General features: G+C 42.6%; 1 protein-coding gene across 1 annotated transcript in view; it reads right to left on the bottom strand.

The window, feature by feature from the left end:
• Positions 1–25,453, bottom strand: part of ZCCHC14 (zinc finger CCHC-type containing 14) — a 46,261-nt gene that overhangs the window by 14,551 nt on the left and 6,257 nt on the right. Inside the window, exon 2 of the mRNA XM_062499804.1 lies at positions 18,285–18,408. Within this exon, the coding sequence (XP_062355788.1) occupies positions 18,285–18,408 (124 nt within the window). The remainder of the gene's footprint in view (positions 1–18,284; positions 18,409–25,453) is intronic.

Here is a 25,453-nt window from a genome sequence, read left to right as displayed (position 1 = left end):
TATCCCATCTAAGGGCAGTGGGAGTCATTCCCTGTGTCCTGTCCCTCCACCCCTTGTCTCTCCAGCTCTCCTGGAGCCCCTTCAGGCCCTGGCAGGGGCTCTGAGCTCTCCCTGGAGCCTTCTCCTCTCCAGGTGAGCACTCCCAGCTCTCCCAGCCAGGCTCCAGCCCTGAAGCAGCTCCATGGGCTCCTCTGGACTCATTCCAGCAGTTCTTCACATTGGGAATCCCACAGCCGGATGCAGCTCTGCAGGTGGGGTCTCAGGGGTGCACATCAGGTCCTGTTCATTTACAAATGTTGCCACCTGGGTCTTGGCTGCTTAAAAATCTCTTGAGTCTTACCTGCAGTGAAAATTTTGAGAACCCCCAAATTCGGCTCTACAGCTGTTTGTGCCTGCCTTTAAATGAAAAAATGAATATTTCCTGTTCTGATCCTCACAACTGTTCCTCCTCCACGTAATTCCCAATTACAATTACATCAATCCCTGGGCTTATGAATAATGTCAGTCTAGTACTTACTGCTTTCTCCTGCACATTCTGCTTTTTGGAAAGGTTTGCTCCTTTCAAAAGATTCCACTGGGTTTCTCTCATGCTTCCGAAATGATTTTGTGCCACATGCTGAGCACCGCAGGGATAAATCTGCTCACCAGACACTGCTGAGCCATCCACACAATATTTAGTGCATGAAGGTTTGAACAATAAGATTTGAACATGCAGAAGGTTAATTTAAAAAAAAAAACCTACCTCAGTGCATTCATTTAAGAGAATTTGGGGCCCCCTGAGTTGTGATCACAGCTAAAATACATTGAATATTGACTGGAATTGTGAGTACTACAGCATTATAATGAGAAAGAATATGTAAAATGGGTATTGAAAGGGGGAATGTGATGAAGGATGAGCAAATAACTTGCAGAAATCCTGGTGTGAACTGCTGCAACATCTGGTTTTGAAAAACACAGCCAGTGTTACGCAACATTTGTTGTTTATAGCAAACCCAGCATCACTTTTCTGCACTGTTCTTATCATTTGGCATTTCTAAAGGATTCAAAGCCCATCTCTTCCAGTCACTCATTTTTCATCCCCAGCAATTCCAGCAGAATTGGATTACCCAGAGACATAAAACCAAGCTATTCCTGTTTTACTCTGTGGGTTAATAACAAACCTTAAATCATCCCTGGATTTTGTGGTGCTGACAGTGCCACAACCTCTTCCTGCTCAACGTCTGGGCTGAACTTACCCAGTGAATAAATTCCATTGCAGTGAATTTAGCCATGGAAAAGGACTGCAATTAGAAAAATGGACCTTTAGGTAAAGATTTTTTGCACTGATCTTATAAGATTAGATCTGTTCTAGAGCAGGAAATGAAGTTCAGTGTCCTGCAGGACAGGCTCCAGGGACAACCATCTGGATTATTCCTAATATCACACAAAGAGCTCCAGGAATTTCCTCCCAGCTAGCTAGAATACCATGAAAAATATCACCTGCCTAAAGAAATCTTGTTTAATTTACCAAGTTGTATGTTTGCTTTCTGTGGCCTCTCACCTACTCTGTGTGTTGTTTAACTTCTGGTTGGTTTTATTAAAACAACCTTTCTAAACCTACCCTGAAGCTTAACTTTATTCAATCTGTAGTGATACAGAACTACAAGAAGAAAAGCCATCCACCAAGCAGAAAAGGAAAAACAGAAAGGGATTTTTATTTACTGCTTTTAGTCTCAAAAGCTCTAAGAGCTGACTCTATTCAGTATGCCAATAAATGAGTCCAGGAGCAGAAAAACCTTTGTACAGAATTAAAGACACACAATACTGGATGTCTTTTCAGTATGCTGAATTCACCAAAACTCCAACTTCTCAACCCAGGGGAAACAAAAAGTTAAAAGTTTCTAATTCAGGAGATTCCCAAAGTATATTTGCACTGGCAAAGGGGCACACAAGGCTTTTTGCCATGAAGATTTATCCATAAATATCTGGGAAATTCCAGCAGGTAAGTGGAACAGCTGGATGAGATCCCCAGGAAAGGGGGAGAGGAAAACAAAGGGGGGTGGAGAAGCTCCAGCAAGGCTGTGGCACCCTCAGTGCTCCCAGCATCTTCTGCCATCATCCCTTCAGGGATTTTTAAATTATTATCTGTTGCTTTCTTTAAACAAGAGAAGGGTTTTCCACGGAGCTTTGAAGTACATTTCATTGTGTCCAGCATGGAAGCCTGAGCGTGGAATACTCCAGCACTGAGGCACAGGCAGGAATCACAGGCAGGAATCACAGCCAGGACAGGCTGTGAAAACATCCAGGGAGCTTGAAGACATTTTATCACATTTTATCCAGGTCTGTTTTCCTATTCCAGGTGGGGATTTTCACCCCTTTGGCCGTTATGGAGCATTTCCCATCTGCTCAGTGCAGTGCTTCTTTCTGTGAAGGGACACTCAATTCCCTCCCTCTGCTCATGACCAGGTGTTAAACCTCTGGATTTCTGGCCTCCCCCTCCAAAAAAGCAGGAGCTTGCATCTCCTCCTCTTCCCAAAATGTCAGCAGCTACCCAGAGCAAAAGGCCAATTCCATCCCTTCAGGACTTGCCTTTCCTAGCTAGTCAAGGTCAGGGTAAATAAAACCAGGGTAAAACTGGATGTGGGCAAGGGCAGAAGAGACATTTTGGAAGCCACCTCAATATCCCATGGGATATTGATCTTTTTGTAATTCCTTCTTTACAACTTCTGGATGCATACCAATTAAAGGATTAGACAGATCAGTGCCTCAATCCAAACTGAGAATTTTGTGCTCCTCCTGAAAAAGTAAAGTACTTCAAGATAAATCAGGAGTGTTGATTGTGGCCCAGCCCTTTTCCATAAAATCCAGTGTTTCACCACTCCATACCTAGTGGATTTCCTTTGATTAAATCCCTGGATGCAGGATCAGTGTGTGTGGGATGTAGTATGGAAATGCCACTCTCCAGGTGGCAAAATCTGAGTCTTCTGAAACTGGGTTGTGGATCTTGGTTTGTGGTACTTGACTAAAAACAGCAGAAAAGCTGCAACTTATTTTTAGGCTTGGAAAAAGAAAAAACAAAAAAAACCAAAAAAACAAACTCTAAGTAAAATCCTTTCTACAGGAGGCCATAATCATAAATGATGCCTCTGGATTAAAAGATTTATTAAATTTTCATTCATGGAAAGAGGCATCAAACACCATGACGTGCAACTGAGTTTGTGCTGAAAAACTGGAAGAGAAGGGAACTCATAAAATCCTTTCCACATCCCTGTTTACACAGAAGTGGGAAGAAATGCAACAGCACCACTTTCACATGGCATCTCCTCTTTGTGCTCAAGAAATGCTTCCAAAGCAGCATTACCCAATTCCTGCTGCCCATTAGATGCCAAAAATCTGGGAACAAAATCCCACAGAGACTCCCCACAAACCCACCAGGATTTATATTCCCATATATACAGGCAGGAGGGAAGGAAAACAGAGAAAAGAGTTGATCTGCTCCACGCAAAGCACATTTGTGGCAACAAAAGACCAGAAATTAAAGGGGTTTGTGAGGTTTTTGTTTGGGTTTTGTGATTGCTTACAAGTATCAGCTTAAGAGAGGTTTGGTTTGTTTTTTTTGCAGAAAACTTCCTGCTTTCACTTTTTAAATCTTTCTAAAGCTTTTTTTATCCAGGCTATGATAGGGAATGAAAAAATTCAAAATGCCCTCTTGTTCTCAGCACACACACTGATCCTTTTCTGCACAAACACCCAAGGACTAGGATTTCTCATCACTAAATTTGATTTCCCTGTCTCCTACTTCTCAAAAGTTAAATTATTCTTTTACTGGAATAACAGAGGCCTGAGGAAAACCTGTGGAAAACAATCAAGTGTTAGGCTTTGAGTCTGTAGGATGAGAACAGAGACCTACATTTGATCAGCATCTTTAGGGTGTCAAGAGCTTGGTGTTGGTGCCACCCCAGGATAATTTAGGTTGGAAAAGAGCTCCAAAGTCATCAAATCCACCCTGTGACCGATCCCCACCTTGTCACCAGCCCCAAGTGCCACATCCAGTTATTCCCTGGACACCTCCAGGGGTGGGGACCATGTCCCAGGAGCTCAGAGCAGGTCAGACTCATGTTTATTTACTAAAACTCCTTTTAACAAACCACAAAATGACAATACTATCTCCTAATAGCTCTGTCACTAAAGCCAAGAAGAGCTGGCACTGCTGAGCTGTCCCTGAGATGATTTCAGAGGAAAATTTCCCTGGAAGAGCATCCCAAATCCTCACTTCAAACTTCCAACCTTGCAGCCAGCAGGCTCTGAACCCTCAAAATGCGGAGGGGATGGCACTGAAACCACTCAACTTGAACTCTGCTCCATTCCACAACCAACAAAAACACACCTTGGCGTGTTCCATGACACTTTAACTCCTGCCCAAAGCACTCCTCCCCAGAGATCCCTCATCTGCATCAGCTGATGGGCCAGAGTCCAACTGGCAGCACAACAGGAGCTGCTCTCTGCTCTGGGTGGGCTGCAGGTACAGAAACTGCTGCTGGAGAGGCAAAAAACATCAAATACACCCTTAAAAGTAACTGCAGCAAACAATTAAAAGGCATAATTAGCTGAATTGACAAGCCACGAGCTTGTCTATAGAGATACCAGAGGGGAAAATGCTCCCACTCAACAGCATGGAGAAGTGTTTCAAATGCTCCCTTCAAAGGGAGGGAAAACAGGCAAAGAAACAAATGTTTGTTTTGGAAAATCATCTTGTTTTGTTACCTCTAGGAAAGTCAAAGGTAGGAATAGATGGAGCAATTCTCTCTGCAGTTCATTGAGCTGTCATGTGAAAATGACCTTTTGTTATGGTGTTAGTGAGAAGTGACATCTCAGACCTCTCTGGAAGGATAAATAAATAAAAAAAAATTATATTTATTAAGTATTTATAAATAATAAAGATAATAACCTGTTTTCACATCTTGCAAGAGTTCTGGATGGAGTAAACACTCCACAGTGTGAAGAGGCCTAACTGGGACACTGAAGTGATCCCAAACACTTTCCCAAATACAAAGCTGCTGCTTGCTAAGAAATACTTATACTGAATGTTTAGATTGAAAAAAAAAATTAAAATTAAATTTAAAATTATGGACATTCTACAGAAAAGGGAAGATACAATCCAAGTTGGATTCATTTGGATCTTGCTTAGCCTCATAACAGCATCTACCATCCAGTTTTCTGCTGGTATCCCTTAAAACTAAAAGTGGATGAGCAGACAACAATTTTTCCATGGAAAAAGAAGGTGCAGCTGGGAAAAAAAATAAAAACTTTTAAGCAAACAGAACAGTTTTACTAGTTAGCAAGAAAATCTTCTGGCTGGCTGTTCTTCAACAGGAAAACCCTGGAAATTAAAGTTTCATGGACGTAATGAAAAATTTCTGTCAGCAGAGGAAAAGCTCTCAGATCTGGCATTTTGCTGTGTGAAAAATAATACAGAATATTTAAGATCCAAACCAACACATCCCTCCACCATGGGTTCAAGTGACAACTCAATCCTGCTTTAATTGAAGAGCAAGGCTGGAGCCTATGAGGTGCAATATTCCACAGGAAATAATCACACAGCTTTTTAAAAAATCAAGGCCATGAGCTGAGTTTTGGCAGCCCAGGGGAAGCAATGACATGCTGGGGTTGTATCACTCACCCCAATCAAACGAGGAGTTTTCATGTCCCTGCTATTTCCTCACTTTGGCTGATTTAAGCTGCCAGCTAAGTGACCTTCTTATGTTTCTCCAAAACAGATCTTTAAAACAAATTTAAAAAAAAAAGTCTGTATATTTCAGCTTTTAACTGAATTCATGCATTTTTGGTGTAATCCTGAATGATCCTGTCAGCATTTCAGCCAACCACAAAAGTCAATCAACCTAAAGATGGGTTGTGTAAGCTCCCTGGATTCAAAAGCTTCCCTAAACCCCAAAGTGCCTCCGCTGGAGGCTGGAGAAAACTTTCATCTGGACAGGAAAATGTAAAATCATGAAGAACCACTCAGCTACTCTGAAAAAAAAACAAACAACCAAACTTGAGACATGGCTTCAAACACTGTTCTGTAGGGTTTTCTTCCCAAATCCTTGAGGCCAGGAGCACTTTGCATCCCTGCTCCCTCCTGCCATGGCCACTGAGCACGCAGCTGCCTGATGAGTTGCCTTTTTTTGTTTTCTTTTTTCTTTTCTGAGGCCAGAAAAAGCTTTTATAGAATAAAGTAGTCAGAAAGGGCTGCTGGATTGGCTGGATTTGTGAAATAGCTCCTAAATTTGAGCACCAGCATTGGGCAGGTGCTGGGCCTGGGAACATCCCCCAGGATCTGCTGCTGAAATGTGCAGTGGTGCTCTGGAGCTGAAAAAGTTGTGCTATAGAGGCAGGAAAGGCTGCAAGAGTTTGACATCAGGGACAGCCCAGCAATAAATATATTCCTTAATTCCAACAGCTCCCACCAAGCACAGATGCAGCTCTTTGGGATATCAGGCAGAACACAGGGAAAAGGAATCCTGAAGGATTTTTAGTTTTGGTACCATGCTGGAATCATTTTCAAGCATGATTTTAGGTAAGTACGTGCAACACTGAAGGTTTAAAGGTATCCTATAATAAATTCTGAGTTATCAGTCACACTGAGGTTCAACACATGCTCAGGTTTTGTGCCTTGGGGGCTGCATTTTTAAAGGACTCCAGGAATTTATTTCATTTGCACACTGTATTTACTGCCTCATTCCACTTGGAACTGCAGCTAATCAACTATTTGCAGACAAGTGAGAAGTGTAAGTTTTGAATGCAGCCCTGGACCTCATTTGCTCATTTTCCTTCTCCCAGTTAGCTCAGAAACATGGAAAAGAATTCCTGCAGAAGTGACCAAAGCCCCAAACTCTGGGGTGAAGGGCAGCTCCAGTTACCATTAACATCCAGCCTCATACAGGCAATTTAAATAAGCAGGCTGCCTGTGTTGAATTTATCTAACAAAAACATCTCTGAAATCAAGAGAAATGTTCAACTACAGATATAAATAATTTTACTTTCTGGGTAAGCAAGATGCAGTTGTATATTTAGTCTGGTTTTATCTGATGGAGTGCTTATTTTATTTACTATTCTTAGAGCACTTTTAAACAAAATGTTGGCTTTGTTTCTCATTCTTAAGAGGAGCTTTGCACATCATAGAGAAATCTCCTGCTTTTCCCCAGAAAGGATTTTCTCTGGCACATAAAATTCCCTGAGCCCTCTCAAACCCAAGATGAGCCTCATGATTAATTCTGATCTGAAAGTTGTATTCACCTACAAAATTACACATGCAAAGTCAGTTTTCCATGGAAAACTTTAGGGTTTTTTGTTAAAGTGCAGCAAAGCCCAGAAATCCAGACTCCCCTAAATCCCAAATACCACAAAGGAACCAATCCAGTTCAGCTGAAGGCTTTGAAGTTTGAGGTCAGCACAGAACAGCTGCTTACCCTGAGCTCAGAGAGAGGATTCAAACCTCAGAAAGGAAAGCAGAAAAAGTGACACATTCAGGTGGTCACCACAGCTGGCCACCTGAGCTGGGGCTTGCTTTGAAGTTTGGAGCAGTGTCCTAAATACCAAATGGAGTCTCACAGCAACACCCAGTGAAATAAGGCACCAAAGCACCTTTGGGTGCAGCTTGAACTCACTACAAACCACCTTTGCTGGAGGTGAGCAAAATGGGAACTGAGCTAAAGCTGTTACCACCCATTAGTTTTCCTTCATCACCCATGATTCTATTCACTTAATGACTGAATAAAGATTTTAAGACCACTTAGCTCACGCTAATCCACTGATGCTCTATTAAAACACCCCAGCCCTCACTGCATAAACCCAATCCTAACTGCATCCAGTGAGGATTTGAGGACTGTGGAGTCCCCAAGGCAGGAGCTGAGTGCTCCATATATAAATATACATTTCTCCCAGCACAGGGGGTGCTTGTTTTGCAGCCTGAGGGTGCAGTTTGTAACCATATATCGGCATGGCTGGAGCCCAGAGGGAGGGGATGAGGCTGCAGCTGCTCAGCCAACGTGCCCTGGCTCGAAGGGCATCTGGTGCTAAAACACCCCAGCCCAGGCATCAGATGGCTCCAAGGATTCCTGCCCCTACCCAAAGGGGTTAAGAGATTCCAACTGCAGACAAAATGCAGCATTTCAGTCTCCAAGGCAGATGAAGTGAGCAGCTTGCCTGGTTTGGAAGGGCTGCTCCAGGCCAGCAGGGTTTAATGCTCCTGTAAATAAGCACGTGCTGTTTGCTGCATTTTTGAGACCAGGCTCAGCACTGGAAACTCATGACTAAGGCTGCAATAACAAGAGGAGGAGCAAGGACAAAGTCATTTTATAGCAGCTTCAATTTTTATTTTCTAAGGAATTATGTAGCCTTGTTAACGACAACAAAAAATACTCTTAGCACGCTATGTAAAAACACCAGACTAAGGAACTCATGTGGAATAGAAAAATCCTTGAGTACAGACAGTCTTGCCAAGAGCCACAAATGCATTCACTCAGTTCAGTGAGGAACAAATATCCCTGCACAGCCACTTCTGTGAGGTTCCCCTTTTGTGGCAATTTTCGTGTCTCTGTTCTCAGGCTTTAATATTCTTGTTCCCTTTTCTACTTTTGTACAACTCATTGTTCCTTCTTTCTGGATCCCAGACGAGATTTGCCCAGTGATTCAAAGAGAGAGAAGGAAAATTCTAATTCAGCAGTTAAACTGATTTGGAGACACTACACAATATTGGACTAGTGCAACACATCTATGAAGCAAATACAGGGGGAAAAAAGCCCAAAGTAGATTTTAAGAGTATTTGCCAGGGCAATGAGAATGCCCAGAAACTGAGTTAAACAAAATGGAAAAAACATCAGACCCCATTCACTAACAATCTCCAAGCCCTGAATCTCCAGACTTGCCAGTAGATCCTTTAGCGGGGTCTACAGAATGAAACAAACCCCACTTCTAGAAAAAGATAATGTTTAAAGTTTTAGATCCCCACTTTCTTTTGCAATAGCTGGATATCCAGCAAATCCCTGAACTCCTTAATAACAGGGACAGGAAGGAACACAAACCAGGAGCACTCCAAGCCACTAAGACCTATTTCATACCTGCTGTTTCTACAGGCAAATTCACTTATTTACATCTTCCTCGGGCCTGTTCACAAGGGGCTGATTGTAAACAACTCTGCTGGAATGATACACCTTGAATAATTCACCTACAGGAGTGGAAAACACAATAAGGAGAAACTCCAAAGGCCCTGTTGTGTTTTCTGCCATTTCCTTTCAGCTGGGGATATTAATGATGTAATTTTAGCAGGGCTGCCCCTCTGAGTGATGGTTAAAAATAGCACCCACACCCTCCACTGATGAAATGCATCCACTCCAGGCAGGGAAGTCGTGCAGCACAGCAAGTCCTCTCCTTTTTTTTCCAGGGAGAGATAAAAGAACAAGCCAGAAAGCAAATAAAACATTAACCTTTTAGCTTAGCATTTCTGTGCACTCAAGAAAGAAAATTTACTTTAATCAAAACCATTGTCTTGCATAATTACAGCCTGTGACTCGCCAGCTTAAAAGAACAAGAGAAAATGAAATTAGAAATGAAAATTCAAAGCACCTAAACAATGCCAAAGTTGACTATTTGTCTCCTCTACTTGTGTGGCACAAAGGAACAGCTCAACCACAGGGATCAGATCCACAATTCCATGGAACGCCGTAGGGACGTACAAGGCACCACATTCATAGGGTTTGGGGCAGCATCACCCTCCAACTCCTCACAGTTCCCACTGTCTGCAGTCCACAAAGGACATTTCATTCTCAATTTACTCCAAAAAAATCAGTCCAAGAACAGCTCCAGATGCTTCCCTTCCCCAACAGCTTTCCAATCTCTTCATCCAGGTCCCAGGACCGGGCTCTGCTCTGGCATTTTCCAACATACACCATTTATCAATTACATTAAGCTGTCATTAAACATGAGAACACAACTTCTTTAAACAACCCCAGAATAACAGAATTAATGGACAGAATTCCACTGCTTTGACTCTTCTCAGATTTGTTCTTTCATATCATGGAATCATGGAATGATTTGGTTGGGAAAGGACCTTAAAGCTCATCCCTGCCATGGGCAGGAACACCTTCCACTGCTTCAAGCCCCAGTGTCCAGCCTGGCCTTGGACATTCCAGGGATCCAGGGGCCTCCCCACCCTCAGATCCAAGAATTCCTTCCCAATATCCATCCCAAACTGACTCTCTTGGTCTGAAGCCATTCCCCCTTGTCCTGTCACTCCAGCTCCTGATGAGGAGCCCCTCCCCAGCTTCACTGCAGGCCGAGCACCCCAATTTCATTTCTTTTATTATTTCCAATTCCCAATATCACCCATTTCTCCCATCCTGCTGCAGTCTGATTCTTTCCAAAATCACAGCCTCCCCTGGCTGCAGAGAAAAGTCCCCAGTGAGAATTCTTATGCTGACATCAAAGACAAGCAAGAAACCTTTGATTTATTTTAAATACCCAGAAATTTGCAGGTCTGGACCCAAAACTATTTGAGAGATGGCACCATTTTTAACTTGTATATTCAGATAGTTCTAAAAACTCCAGCTACCTATTGAGGAAAATTATTGTACTTTAAGACTATTACCCTCAGCTTTTGGAGGCAAGAATTCATCTAAATGGAAACTTAGATGGAAATTAAAAATATGCTTTGGAAAATGGGGGATTTAGGAATAAACTGTTAAAGGAAGGAACACTTACCAGCTAACAACTAACCAGCTGTAAAAGCTTCCTGAAAATGACATGCACCAGAAAATTGCCATTTAGTCATTAGTACAGTGGTGACAGTATGTAAAATGGGCAGGAATGTGCTGGCTTTCTAGGAATAAGTGTGAATCACTCTGATTTTCTTCTTTAAAGTACCAATTTTTATCCAATTTTAAGGGCTCTGTGGGCCTAGAGCCGATAAGCAAGCCATTTATTTTAAATTCTTTCCTAAATTCTTGCATGCCCCTGTTTAAGATGGCAGCAAAATGGGCTATTTCAGAAATTCCCAGATGTTCCAGGGTGCTGCATTCTGAAGGCACGAGGAACAGCTGAGCATTTCTGAGCATTTCTCACATCCCTGTCTCAATCTGCAGGCAGCAGACACAGGAATGTCCAGCCCCACTGAGCCATTTCCCTTAAGGTTGGAGCAGGAATTTGCCAGGAGGCAAAAAAAAAGAACAAAAAAACCAAAAAAAAAAAAAAAAAAAAAAACCAAAAAAAACCAAAAACCAAGTTAAAATGCACCTTCTTGGGTTTTTTTGTTTTTTTTCAGTCTTGAATTACTTATTAGTTGTCCTTCAGTAATTTCTTAAATTTCAAATTTCACCTCCTGCCTTTAATTAAGGATTTTCAGTAAAAATGCACGTTTAAGCATTAGTTCCACCACAGGAAAAGCTCTCCCAACACCTTTTTTCTGCCTCAGAAGATGAGCTGTAGGAAGCCATTGCCATTAAGATCTGAGAAAAAAAACCTGTTTTTCACCACTTAATGTGATTTTAATTAAAAGCTGAAGTTGCTTTGTTGTTTCCATTATGGGGAGAAGGTCATGCTGATTCTTCCAGAGCTGTTGAGGTAATGACCATTAATTTCACCTTCATTAACAACTCCTGTGCCACTGAAGGCACTTCCAGGACTGCAAAGACATGGAAATGGGAGAATCCTTCCAGGAATGCACATCCTATGTGTGACCTCCTGAGAGAGCCATGGAAAGAGGCAAATAATATTAAATATGAGTTTATAATCTCACAGTAGATATTGAAGACTGCACTGTCCTTATCCAAGACCAGGAATGTGCCTGAGGATTGCATTACAGAGAGGTAAAATCCTTGGCACAGCTGGATTTACCAGCATCCTATTCTTAGAATTTCAAATTTTCTGAGTAGCTTGATTAAATAATTTATAACCAAAAGTATCATCCGACTCCCACAGAAGCCAAACTGAATGGACTACTCCAAACCCCACTGTAGCAGAAAACTGCTTGTTTGCTAATGTTTAATGAGGAAATTTTATTGCCCAGCACACAAACCTTTATTTAACACAAGGATAAATGAAAGCAAGATGAATGATAGGGTTCTCAGTGACCCGGGCTAGTGGAAGGTGGCAGGGGTAGAATAAAATGAGCTTTAAGGTCTCCTCCTACACCAATTCTGTGATTTTATGGATTACCAAGGAGCAAAACAAAGCCTTATTTGTCACAGATCCAGGCTGTACCTCAGCTGTTCTCACCTCTCCTGGAGGAAGCATGAATGAGTCTCTCCTATGCAGACACCACTGTAAATAAAATCTCTAAATAGCTTTGTCAAATTTGGATGAATTTAATCAACAGGCTCAGCAGTTAATTAGGTAGGGACCAAGAGCTGCCCAAGCAGAGTGATTCCACCTCCTCACTGAGGAAAAACAGGCAGGAAGTCCAAACAAGACCAAAGTTAAAAGAATCACTCAGCAGCTTCAGGGTAAGGCCCTCAAGTTAAATGCTTGTTATCCATTATTTTAGGGGGATCAAGGCAGATGCTGTAGACACAACTAAAACTGCTCAGAGGAAATGAAAGAATGAACTCAAAAAGAGCCACTGGTAAACACCCAGAGCATCACTTTCCACAGCAGCTCTTGGCCAAGGAGTGACCTGGGAGTCCTCCCTTAAGCACAGAGGGAAGGAATGGAGGCCATGGATTCCAAACCTCAGCCAGGAGCATGTTCAGATTTGCACAAAAGGTTGTGACAGGTTGAGAGGGCAGCCAGGATCCACCTTCCCATCCAGTGAGGAGTGTCCCTGCTCCCTCCTGTCCTATTCTATCCCATCAGAGCAATCCCAGATCTCTCCTGACAAGGCTCATTACAGGGAAAAGGAGGCAATGAGGGTGGCAAAGAAATACTGATTCCAGCCTCGAGAGAGGATAAAAGCTAATAAGTTAACAGCTGACAACATCAGTTTGCCAGAGTCTAAGTGCAGCCCCAGCAGTGAGGAGCTCCACTCCCAGCTCTACAACAACCCACTAACCCTGGCTTTGGGGACATAAAATGGCCTCCAGTAAACAGAGGACAATTGATCAATAAAAACTTGACCTGAAATGCAACGTTTCTGGTGTTTTTTTAAACCCTAAACTTGAGTACTGTCTTTATTGCAAAATCAAACCACCAACCTGAACTCCCAATTCCAGATTGAGCAACGTGACTTATGCACCATCAAAAATTTCCTTAACATACAATAATCCTCTAGCACGGGGGAAAATATGCAACATCAAAACATGGGTTTTTTTTGGAGCACACTAATCCTTGGGTTTGACTTCTAGAATTCACTCTAAATATTTGATACTCCTCAAACAAGTTGTGTGGCAGAGACAGAAGGTCAGGAACGCGGTGTCTGGTGTGTGATCTCAACCTACACTGCTCAAGTTTAGAAGCAGAGCTCTCCCTTCAGAGGGAAAATGAACAAGGACATACACAAACAGCTGAAAAATTATATACAGTTGAGAGAGGGAGATTTTTCCTGAAGGATTATCATAGCCTAAATATTTCTTTAAGCCCTACCCTACCAGTAGTTGACCCAATATTGTTGGAGATGATGCAGTTACTTAAAAATAGAATAATCCAGCTCCACAACTGATGCAGAACAAGGCAGTCTAAAGTCTGGACCTGAGCAGAATAGATTTCAGAGCTTTTTTTTTTCCCTCCCCCTGTACTTTCTGCCTGCCTTCAGCAGACTGGTGTCAGACATTTCAAGAGGAAAAGGCTGTTGATCTCCATTAAACTGGGAGAGCTCCTGCAGCCTGGTTTCTTATGGAAAAAGAATGAGTCAAGGAAGTGGGAGAGAAAAAAAAAAAAAAAGGTGCAAGACCGTACAAACACATTTTGCCAAGGAAAACAGAGCGGCAAAAATAGTGGTGAGAAGTTCTGGGAGGCTGACATCACACATTGCTGCTAACTATTGTCATGAAATAATTCAGATACCAACGTCTGCTGCACGAGAGGACCACCACAACCCACCTGGCCTCAACAGGAATACTGCAAACAGGGGTAGGTTTACTTCCTAATATTGATTGAAGACTAAATCAATATATTCCTGAGAGGCACTTAGAGCTTGTTTTCCTTCCCAGCCCTAGACTTTTATCCAGTCAGCCATGTGCTGTTCCATGTATTTATCCAAGTCTGGGACACATCAAGGCTTTGTGTGTGCACTCAGAGTATCCCTTCAATTAAGCAACTGGTTTTCCTGTGCTCAGCAGAGCTAAATGGAGAGGAGATTGCAGGACAAAGCCTCCTGCCCCTATTTTCCATCTCAAAGCTTTACTCCTCACTCTCCAGAAGCAGTTTGTGCCTATCCTTAGATCCTGTGTTGCAAGAATTATGATTCAGCTTCACTCTAGAAGGATCAGATTTCAACAGTTGCCTCATTTGAAATCAGGCTGGCGTGGAGACAGTTTGGAGGGGTTTGTGTGGCAACAGCGGAAAGGCAAGATAAATATACAGGAAACACAAGAATAGGAGAGTTTCTGTCACTTTGCAGAAAATGAGACTTGTTCAGTTGAGGAAGTTATTGTCCAGGCTGCTCTAGGGAGGGACGTGGGAAGTGCCACCTGTAAAAGGTCAGAGCAGGGATGAGCAACTTCTAGACCTCCAGGGCAGGAAACTTCACCCAGAGGCTGTGACAAATGAGGATTTTACTCAGCACTGAGAGCAGTGACAGGATGAAACCTGCACAGTCTGTCCTGGGATGTTTGTAACTTATGTTGTCTTTATTATAAAGATGCTTTTGTTCTGCACTTCAACATCTGGTTAATGCACTTCATTCCTCTGTGCTTTTGGAAAACATGCTGTGGTCACTGAGCATGTTGAATGCATTGCTAAAATATGCCACATGCAGAGAGCAGGACTTGCTCTCCACTAGCAGGACTGCTATCCACCTAATGGCCAAATCCTTGGAACCTAACAGTGAAAGAGTAATTAACAACATCTCTGGAGCATGGAAAATTCCTATGGCTTTTTTGAACAAATAAAAATAAGCTGATTTCTTCAGTCAGCTGTGATAACCAGTAACTACTCTCTTTTGGGAATTACCCCAACTCTACATCCACAGGCTCGTTAAAAATTAGCTCTGTGCATGAGGCTTCCCATGGGTCACATAGCTCCTCCTGAACTTTGGAATAAAAATGGAATTTCCTGAATTTCACTTTGCTACCAGCAGAGGATTGCCTGCAAAACAAAATAATGAAAAGCAATTTTAACTCGTGACTTTTTTTAACCGCCTTGCTACTGGGAAAGGCTCAGGAGACAAAAAAATGCCCAACCTTTATTTGGATTTTTTGTTCTGTTCAAATGGTGTTAAAACCATTATTAAAACCAGACTATATTCTAGGAACAGTGGGAAGAGGGATAGAAAGCAACACATCCCTCTTGGAATTTTAATTATATGTAACCCAAGAATCTCTGTGTTTATCTCTGTTCTGCCTGACCAGTGAGATCTGTCAGTGCCTCAAAACCTGTGAACAAGCCTGACTGCAGCTTCCAGCACAACAACAGCATCCACTTCCCAAAGTTACCTCCAGTTAAAACAATTCCACATCCATGGAAACAGCTTTGAACAGCCCTAAATCACTGGTCAAAACAGGAATAAAAAGCACAATTCACAGAGCATGTTACAGCTGCTGGATTTTAGGAGAGCTCCACATCCTTCTGTCAGAACCCATCTGTATTTTTTTCTTGACTTGCACAGGACAAATTTTTAAACTTTATTTTATAAAAGAAAAGCCCAGATAGAGCACAGATGCACAAAATACTTATGTCAGCAGGCACAGAACTTCCCAGTGCCACAACTTTCACTTTGAAGCAATGTCCCCCTGGTTTATCCCAATTTACCACTGATATGTACCCAAGGACAAAGGGAGAAAGAGCAGGAAATAATTGAGGAATTTTAATTTTAAAAAAATTCATTTTCTGGTCACCTCTCTCAACAGCTTGGTTACTGCAGCACGGATCCAGCACCTGCCCATGGAATTAAACAATCTTTAAGGTCCTTTCCAATCCAAATCATTCCATAATTTATTATTTAATGCCTGACAGTGCTCCCACAGCGAGCTGGGCTCTGAGGTTAAAACAAAGGTTTGTGCACTTTTCAGGCTGACACTCTGCTGTTATAAATTCATTTCCTAAGGCAGCACAGTTCTGGTGAAATTATTCCCAGGTATTTGGCAAGTCTGTGCACGAAGCTGTACGAGCATTCCCAGCTACCACTTCCAAGAGAACACACACTGCCCCTGAGAGGATCCAGCAAAATGCTGCTTCCTCTCTTCCCGCCTCCTTCCCATGGAGAAACTCAAATATTTGATGCCAAAAGTGGTGGATTAAGGAAAACACAGTCACTGAGAGCTTTCAGGTCCAAGCTACTACAGCCCCAGTCACTGTTCAGCTGGGGAGAGTAAATGAAATTACTGACATTTCTCCAAATCAGGATTAAAACATTCCCTGGGTTAATGCAAACTGCCTCTAATCCAGCTAAGCACAATAAATACTGCACCTTTCTCATTTTTCTTTTCTTTCTCGTGTTTCAGCTCCAGCCTTTTTAACTGAGACACTTCCAGCTCTAGGGCTTTGCCAGGAGAGGAATGATGACCTTGGGCAGCTCATTACTTCTGGGGAGAAATCCTGTCCTGTCAAGCTGTCTGAAACCAGGCTCACTAAAAAATAACAACATGAAAATCAAGCATCCCATGCTTTCGTGACAATTTTATGTGCTCCGAGTTAAAAAGGTGGTGGGTCCTGCTAAACTAAGATCTGTGTTTGCTATGAAAATGAGCAATATAAATCAAGAACAATGGATTTGGGTGGCAAATAATCCTAAATTGCACTCCAAGCTGAAGAAACAGAACCCCAAGACATCAAGGAGAACTCAGCACAGCTGGTGAAGCAGAAAGCAGAATAGCAGTATTTGTTCCACACCCCCTTTTCCCAAGCACCACTGGGGCAGCCTGTAAATTAAACTGAACACGAGGCAGGTATCCTATAAGAGAAAAACAGATCAGAGCAAAACCTAATTAATTTTCACAGCGTACCGTGACTAATCTTAGCATATATGGTACTGGAATAGCAATCACTGAGTACAAATGAAAACAGTGTTGAACCCTGTCCTATTTTTAATCAGATGAAAGCCACAAACCCAGCCACGCTTCTGCTTAGTGCTGCGTTTTCTTCTACCCTGATGGTTTTTACAGCTGGAGAAATGGTTACTGCCAGCATTACTGTGCTGTAAAAAATGACTGCTCCTCACACTTCTGGGATTACAGTGGAGTGTGGCACAGAAAAGGAGGGCTGGTGGAGGAAAGTCAACATTTCTTGGGACATTTAACCCTTTCTGAGCTGTACCAGATTCTCTGATTGAAGATGCGCTTTGAAATTGTTGAATTTCTGTGGTATCAAACTGTATTTGCAAAGTTCTGTAGGAAGCCAGTGGGAGAGAAGAGAAAAAAATTTCAAATTAAAAAAAAATTAGATGGTGCCTGACAACATTTTTAATGACACTTGAAAGCAACATATGAGGGCAGATATTTCCCCTGATGAATTCTGCCCTACAGGGCTCACCAAAGCTGTTCTGCACAAAGAGCAGCTCCCAATTCAAAGACTTTCCTCATTTACCAGTGATTTATTTTAATGCATTAAATAAAAGCACTATTAGTCACATTTTAGCCTGGACATTTTCATATTTGCAACGAGAGCCTGGAGTGTGGAAATGGAATAATTAACCCTGATTTGCTACGCCCAGTTTTTAGCCAGGTCAGCATGCAATATAGCATTACAAAACCCAGATTTATCTTGTAACAGGGAAAGGTGCAAGAACTCTCTCCTATCTTCCACTTCTCTTCACTCAGTTTCCCACTTGGGAAAGCAAGAGAAAGGTGGAAGTGGCAGTCAAACTGTTTAAATGCCTTTTCCCTTGGAGAAACACTCAACACCATGTGCTTTATCCAAGAAATAACTTCCTGAGAGGTGGAATGTCCAAGATACCCACTCTTGGAGAGTATTTCTTGAGAGCAAAGCTGCTATTTCAAAAGAAGGGCTCTCCCCTTGCTTATTTCCCAATGGAAAAATCAGGATACTCCTCTACTGCTGGCCATTTCTCCTTGACACACCCACACTTCCTACAAACCCTTCTGTCACTTCCTTTGCCTAAGCCAATCCAGCAAAATTCCAGCCTCCAATCCCGAAGAAAATAAAGCTGAGCGCCACCAAGGCTGGAAGCAGGCATGAGAAAAAAAAAAAAAAGGACACACCTTTGGAGTGTTTCCCTGAAGGCCTCTTGGGTAATGACTCCTCCATGGAATGTGTGGATGTGTGGAGCACATTTTCCAAACTGTTACTGACACTATTGATGGGGGTCTCTGACCTTGGAGTGACCTGGAAAGAAAAGTACAAAAATCCATTCAAATCAAAGCAAGGAACACACAAACATCACACCTTCTCTGGAGTGAGGGATCCACTGGGAAGGCTCTCAGGAGAAGTTGACTTCTCTGAAAACTGAGCATGTTACTCCTGATATTCCCCAAGTAACAGTTCAGGGAAGTACTTCCAGTCAGCAGCTATTCACCAACTGAGATTATCTTGGCTAATCTAAAAAGCTACTTACAGCATAATTCTTTTTTGAACAATAGTCACCCAGCAGTCAATTGAAGAGAGACTGTAAGACCTTTAACCTTTGCACACCACAGATTTTCACTTTTCCACAAGAAAACTGGGGAAAAGGGCTCTTGGAAAGTGTCATTTTTATGTTATGTCACTGTGCTGCTTTTGGGTGGGGTAGAGTTAATTTTCTTCACAGTATCTGGTGTGAGGCTGCTTTGGATTTGTGCTGGAAGCTGTGGATAACTCTGGGATGCTTTGGTCACTGCTGAGCAGGGCTGACATAGCTGATGCCTTTTTAGGTCCTCACCCCACCAGCACAGAGGCTGGGGGGACACGAGGGGCGGGGAAGGGACAGGAGCAGCCAGCTGAGCACAGCTGATCCCAGGGATATTCCAGGCCTGTGGAATCATGCTCAGGATGGAAATCTGGGGCTGTTCAGTGACCCCAATACTCCTCCCCAGTCACCATAACCTGCCAGGTTCCCTGGGATGGCCAAACCCTGCCCATCCATGGCAAACAGGGAATGGGTTCCTTTTCTTTGCTTGCATCTGTGACTTTTTGTTTTCCCTATTAAATTGTCTTTATCTTAAGCCAGGGTTCCCTCTGTTTCACTCTTCCCACTCTCTCCCCATGGCAGGGGAGCAGGAAATGGCTCCATGGGGTTCTATTACCTCTCCAGGGATGAGACCCAAGGCATTCCCAAGCATTTCCAACAACAGACTGCAGTGAAAAATTCTTAGCAAAATCCTGATTTTCTTGTCTTTGCCATTTAATCACCTGTCATGATCATATTTCAATGGAAACTCCTCTACTAACAAGGCCCAAGCAGAAGGTTGACAAAACAAAAACGGGTTCAAGAACCTTGAAGAGGAAAAGATGCTTTTAAAGATGGAGTTCAGACCAACAAAAACACTCCCAGTAACTACTCAATTGACTTGAAAATCCATTGTTACATCTGGAATCAACCTGAGCTGCTATTAGAATTCCACATGGATTTTAGTCCGGCACAAATCACAGGAGAAAATGTGCATCTTGCCATAACAAAATTAGTTCTCCTTCACTCAGGGTAACTCAAAACCAGCAACTCCCAGTCCCTGGAAGGGAAAAGACTCCCTCAGACCCCGCTAACTTGACACAGTGCCCTGAGCTGGGACAACTTCTGCTGAAAACAATACTTTGCACACCCTCCCATTCCATGCTGCCGTCAGTCAGCACACACAATGCAAGTCAGAAATAGAACAGCCCCACTCCATACAATTACCTATTGTAAGCTCCATTTTAAGAGTGACATTTATAGATTTATACACACTTTAAGGCAGTAGAACAAGTGAAAGGCTCAGCATACTTGACATCCATAATAAAAGCTTCTATGTGTAAAGAAATCAATCCAGAATGGCAGATGGGTGTCAGGAATAAAGAGAGTTACAGGTAGCTACTTTCCTTTTCAGCACTACTTCTTGACAAAGAAAAAAAAATATCTTATTTTATATATACAAATGCCAAAGTATTATATTTATCTAATAATACACTATTCCTCCAGCACAGCTTCCCACCAATAACAAAACACCAAGCTTTCCCTTAGACCAACCATTAAATTCCCAGCTTGGCAGGAGGGTAGGGAAGAGTTTAAATTTCCTTTGCCAGAGTCAGTCTTCAGTTTAGCTTATCTCACACAGCCTCTCTCCTGGAGCTCATTAAACTCTCCCTCCAGCCCAGGGCTGCTGGGAGGAAGTTCCAGAGGGCTGAGCACCATCCTCCTGGCAAAGGGACAGCACAAAAGAGCAAGCTGGGAAAGGAGCTCCAGTAGGGCTGCGTTATCCTGGACAACCAGGTTCCAAATATTCGGAATAATCAGAAATATAAACATTCAGAATGATTGAAGCTGAGTAAAAGCAGTCACACAGCTCCAGAAAATCTCTGAACAAGCAGTTTGTTACAATTTATTGCCTCTTATCTTGTATTCCCTCCTCTCCACTCTCCTTACAACATGCATCGCGTGCAGCTTATAATTTGCATTTTGTTTATACATAACCTCCATTTTTTTCCATAAAGATTTAATTTTCCTAGACTTGCTGAGGATTAATTTAGCCCATATGTCTTGTCTGCTTGAGCTCATACTATCTGATCCCGTCGCACATCAAAGCAGTTCCAAATTGGCCTAGAAAAATCACAAAGCTCTGATTAGTTCCAAATGGAGCACTTTGTTAGGGAGCTGAATGGTGTTAGAACCACTGAATCCCACTGCTTAAAGCTTCCATTCCAAATTTTGAAATCATTTTTTCCACTGACTTAAACATCACGGTACTGCAACGGTTTGGATTTGTTTAGGGAAAGTGAAATAATGACAAGTGGTTTGCAAATCAAAGTTTTGAGTTCCAAAATAGTAACAGCATTTTTTTAATCCTTCTTTCTTTTTTTTTTTTTTTTTTTTGTTCAAACTTGAGGCCAAGCCAAACAGAGGAACAATAACCCATCAGCTCAGAACTGCAGGAGATATTGTCCTGGGAGGGTTGGAGAAACACTGGGAAAAGCTTTACAGGAAGGACCTGTCCAAATTCAGCTGCAGGAATTCAGCATCAAGTAAATTCAGGAAGGAGAGTTCTCCATATCTGAACACTGCTGAAATCCCTGGTTTGGGCTCAGCACAAGCAGCTGCCCAGGAGAACCTCAATTTGGAATAAAGAACAAGGCATTCCAGAGAGATAAAGGTTCACAGAAGCTGGGAGCAAATTGCTTTGGACCTTTTAGGAGCTGCAACATCTCTGAGAAAGCCAAGATACCATTAAGGAATAAACATCTGCAGCTTCAGAACTGTTCAAGGCTTGTTTTCTGAGGCAGTAACAGGCCACAGTGAAGATGGCCAAGTTGGCATCACAGGAACCAGGAATGTTCAGGCCATACATCATAACAAACCACAGGAGTGACATTTTATAAACGCAGGGGAAAAAAAAACATGAATCATTCAAGGTCTAAGAAAGAACAGCATTAGACCTCTGAATAAAAGACTGGATTTTTCGACAGAAATGACCTGAGAACATCAGCAGAAACAGTCCATAAAGAGTAATCAAAACTAGCAGCAAGCCCAGAGTTAAATATTCTGCCTGACTTTACCCTCAGCACAGCATTTTCAGGAGGGCCAGGGAGAAGGAAAACCCTCTGATGCACCTCTCCATAGTTCCACTGCATTGTTAAGGAATTCCTCCCACACCACAGTGGCCTAAAGGCTCCTTCAATGCCTCAAAAAGCTGCAAGTAGGTGCAGAAAAGAGCCTGAAAACAATTCTGACTCCACTCTAATGTTGCATCTTTGCCTGGAGCCAAGCTGGCCTAGAGGAAGGTGTTCCTGCCCAGGGCAGGGGCTTGGAATGAGATGAGCTTTAAGGTCTCTCCCAACCTTGATGGTCCTGGGATCCTTTGATCTGCTCCCTCCACAGCAAAGCATCTGGCTCACAGATGGACTTCTGATTTTCCAGATGTAAACCCTGCTGTCTCCTGCATTTCAAGTTAAAGCCAGAATCGAAAACAACAAAGAAAATTGATCACTGCTTAGTGACTGAGGCTCAGAGTGAATTCTTCTCTGCCTCATTCTCCACTATGATGATGACAGGGTCAAAACTGGTACCAATACTGAAAAGTGGATCCTTCCCAACACAGATTATTCAGAAGGATCACTAAATGCTACCCTTGAGTCCTCCAGGAAGAGCAACAATTGCTTTGATGACAGGGGTTGATGACAAACATGCCAAGGGAACAGAATTCAGAGTTTTTCCCATTTTCACCTGTCTTCATCCAAACCCAACCATTTTTCCCCCACAGTGCAGTGACAGGTTGGCCTTGATGATCCCAAAGGTCTTTTCCAACCTAGTTAATTCTGTGATTTCCTTCCTAGCACCAGAGAGGTCCTCACAGGCTCAGATCTTCTTGGGACACCAAGAGCACCTCTAGAAAGCTCTCTTAAGCTCTCAAGCCATTAAAAAGCACAACGGAAATAAAATCAAAATAAAAAATCAACCCAGGTACTTCCCACAGGTGGTGCTGCTCTTCCAGCCACTGCTGCCTGAAGTGGCTCTGTCCCAGCCAGGGGAAGTCACTATGGAAAATAGGAAATCTGGGAAGCTGGGTAACTGTTAGCTTTGCTAACACTGAATACAGCAAAGCCTTTCATAAAAATAACAGGACTGATAGGAGTCAAACTTAATGTGGTCAGAGTTTTACCAAAACAGTAATTATCTGTTCCTTTGAAAAATAAACAGAGCACAGAAAATACATGGTTTAATAGCAAAGTATTTGCTGACTTAGTTTGAAGTGGAGCCAAAAATACTTAAAAAAACCCAACACAGTCACTACCCAAAGAACCATGGACACATGGAACAATGATACAGGATCTGAGGGAACAAAATATGGATTTCTATACCTGGTTAGGTAAGAAATTTAGGTCATGTATTACACAGGAAAAGCAAACACCACATAGCAGCAATGAGTGAGTTAAATGAGGTCCTGGAGCTCCAAGCCACACAAACACATTCTCCCATTGATCACATAAGAAAACTTTTCCATGTTTTCAACAATGGCCAATGATAAATTGAGAGTCCCACAGAGAAATGCTTCTGTCCATACTGTCTTTTGAATTCTCCTCTTTAAAAAAAGGTTTTTTTAGTCAAACTGCCCTCCAGGAGCAGGTAGCATGTATGAGTGACTTCAGGAATTGGAACAGTGACTCCTGGGAGTAAAAACGACTCAACTCCTGTCCTGCCAGGTTCATGTTACTGAGTATTAACAGTAGCTTATTTGAGGTTAACACCAAGGTCTTTAACGTGGTGCAATCCTGTTGGCAACAAAGCTCCAGGAGAAGTTTGATGGCAAGGACATGAGCCCCTGCAAGCTCAGGCTGATTCCCACCAAAGGGGCAAATTCAGCTTTTTGAATAATTTGAATAAAAATGCACTGCTAACACTCAGCTGTCAGTCTGATACCACGGGATTGTTCATCAGGCTAAATCCAAGTCAGAGACAAGAGAAACTAATGCAGAGATCTGGAATTCCAAATCCACAGAGGCAAGGACAGGAGGGGCAGGACAGAGCAAACACCTTCCTCTTGGTAGAAACATGTCAGTCTGTGAAGCCACTGCCTCAGGAAGCACTCCTGCATTTACTCACATATCCAAACACCTGACAGAAAAAGAAAATTCCAACCCTCTCCTTTGGAAGATTCAGGCTCTTCCACGAGGATGTTTAAGAAGTGCTCACAGACACCCCCCATCTTCCACATACCCAGTGAAGTGCTCACTTAAATTTGCACATATTTAGTTGTTTTGTTGGACTGGGATGTGGAAGCAGCTGGAAGTGTTTGGTTTGTGTTAAAATTCAAGCAGTTCCAAAAGTCCAAATAAGCTGTAAGAGCCAGGTGCCTCCATGTTTCAACAGCTACAAAATACACCTTTTCTCCTAGAGGAGGAGCACAAAGGGTGAAGAGGCAATTCACAGGGAAATGGGACAATGGATAAGAGATCAGATGGTTTTGTCCTGGGAGACTCTCTGGAATGAAATGAGGCATGTGGTACTTAAACACTATGGGACAACCACGCACCTGCTCCAAGGCTCCTTATGAATTCAGGAGAACAGATGGGACCAAAATAAGTCTGGGCTGGATTTTATAGACTCATTTCCACTAAAACCCCTTTGTGAACACTGATAATAATAGGAACATAAATCTACCGTAGAGGTACTGGACTCGTCAAATCTGAATTTTACAAACCAATCATTCAAACCACCTCAAAATCAAAACAAATCCCTGCTTCTGTGCAGACCTTGGAACAGACACTGCTGCTCTACATCCCAGCCCTGATGTACAGCCCTGTTTCTTCACCTGATGCCACCAAAAGCCAACCACCCCTGTCTCTTCTGCAACAACTCACAAAGAAATTATCTGCCAGGTCACAAATCCCCTGAATTCTATTTCTCCCTCCTTCCCCTCCTCAATATTCACTTAAGTAATGGCTTGAGTGTAATAAAACTACTCAGAATCATGGAAGCACAGAGTCATTAAGGTTGGAAAGGACATCTGAGACACCAAGTCCAACCATGATCACCACTAAACCATGTCCCCAAGTGTCACATTCACATGTTTTTGGAGCACTTCCTCAGATGGTGATTCCACCACTTTGCTGGGCAGCCCATTCCAATGCCTGCACACACTTTCAATGAAGAAATTTTTCCTAATATCCAGCCTAAACCTCCCCAAGAGCACATTGAGGCTGTTCCCTCTTGCTCCTGTCCCTGTTCCCTGGGAGCAGAGCCCGACCTGGGGCTGTCCCCTCCTGTCAGGGAGTTGTGCAGAGCCAGAAATTCCCCCTGAGCTCCTTTCCCAGCTCCCTCAGCCTCTCCTGGGGCTCCAGACCCTTCCCACCTCCACTCCCTTCCCTGGACACCCTCCAACCACTCAATGTCCTTCTTTCTTCCATTTCTGGTGATAAAAGAAGACAGCATTGGAGAAGAATTCATAATACACATGAAAAGTGTTCCCTTTCACTATTTTTCATCAGGATTTGGCAGGTATGTAATTAAAATTAAGATCCTGCTCTTAAGTAACTGATCTGATTATTTCTGGATCACTTCAGCTATTCACAAAACCCCTGAAATTGTATTAAGACTGAACACCTGTTAAAAGGTTTATCTATCCCAGTGCTGATTATTGGGTAATTATCCAAATGGAATCAATGGAAAAATTCTGGTTCAGCATGAGGACAGAGCAAGGAATTGAGAAGTTTGCTCATTACAAACCCATGCAAAGAAACACAGATCTGAACCATAACAACATCCTTT

Source organism: Cinclus cinclus, chromosome 11 (assembly GCF_963662255.1).
Source record: "Cinclus cinclus chromosome 11, bCinCin1.1, whole genome shotgun sequence".
NCBI lineage: Eukaryota > Metazoa > Chordata > Aves > Passeriformes > Cinclidae > Cinclus > Cinclus cinclus.
The sequence above is the reverse complement of the archived record's forward strand: the minus strand, read 5'-3'. Positions and strand labels throughout refer to the sequence as shown.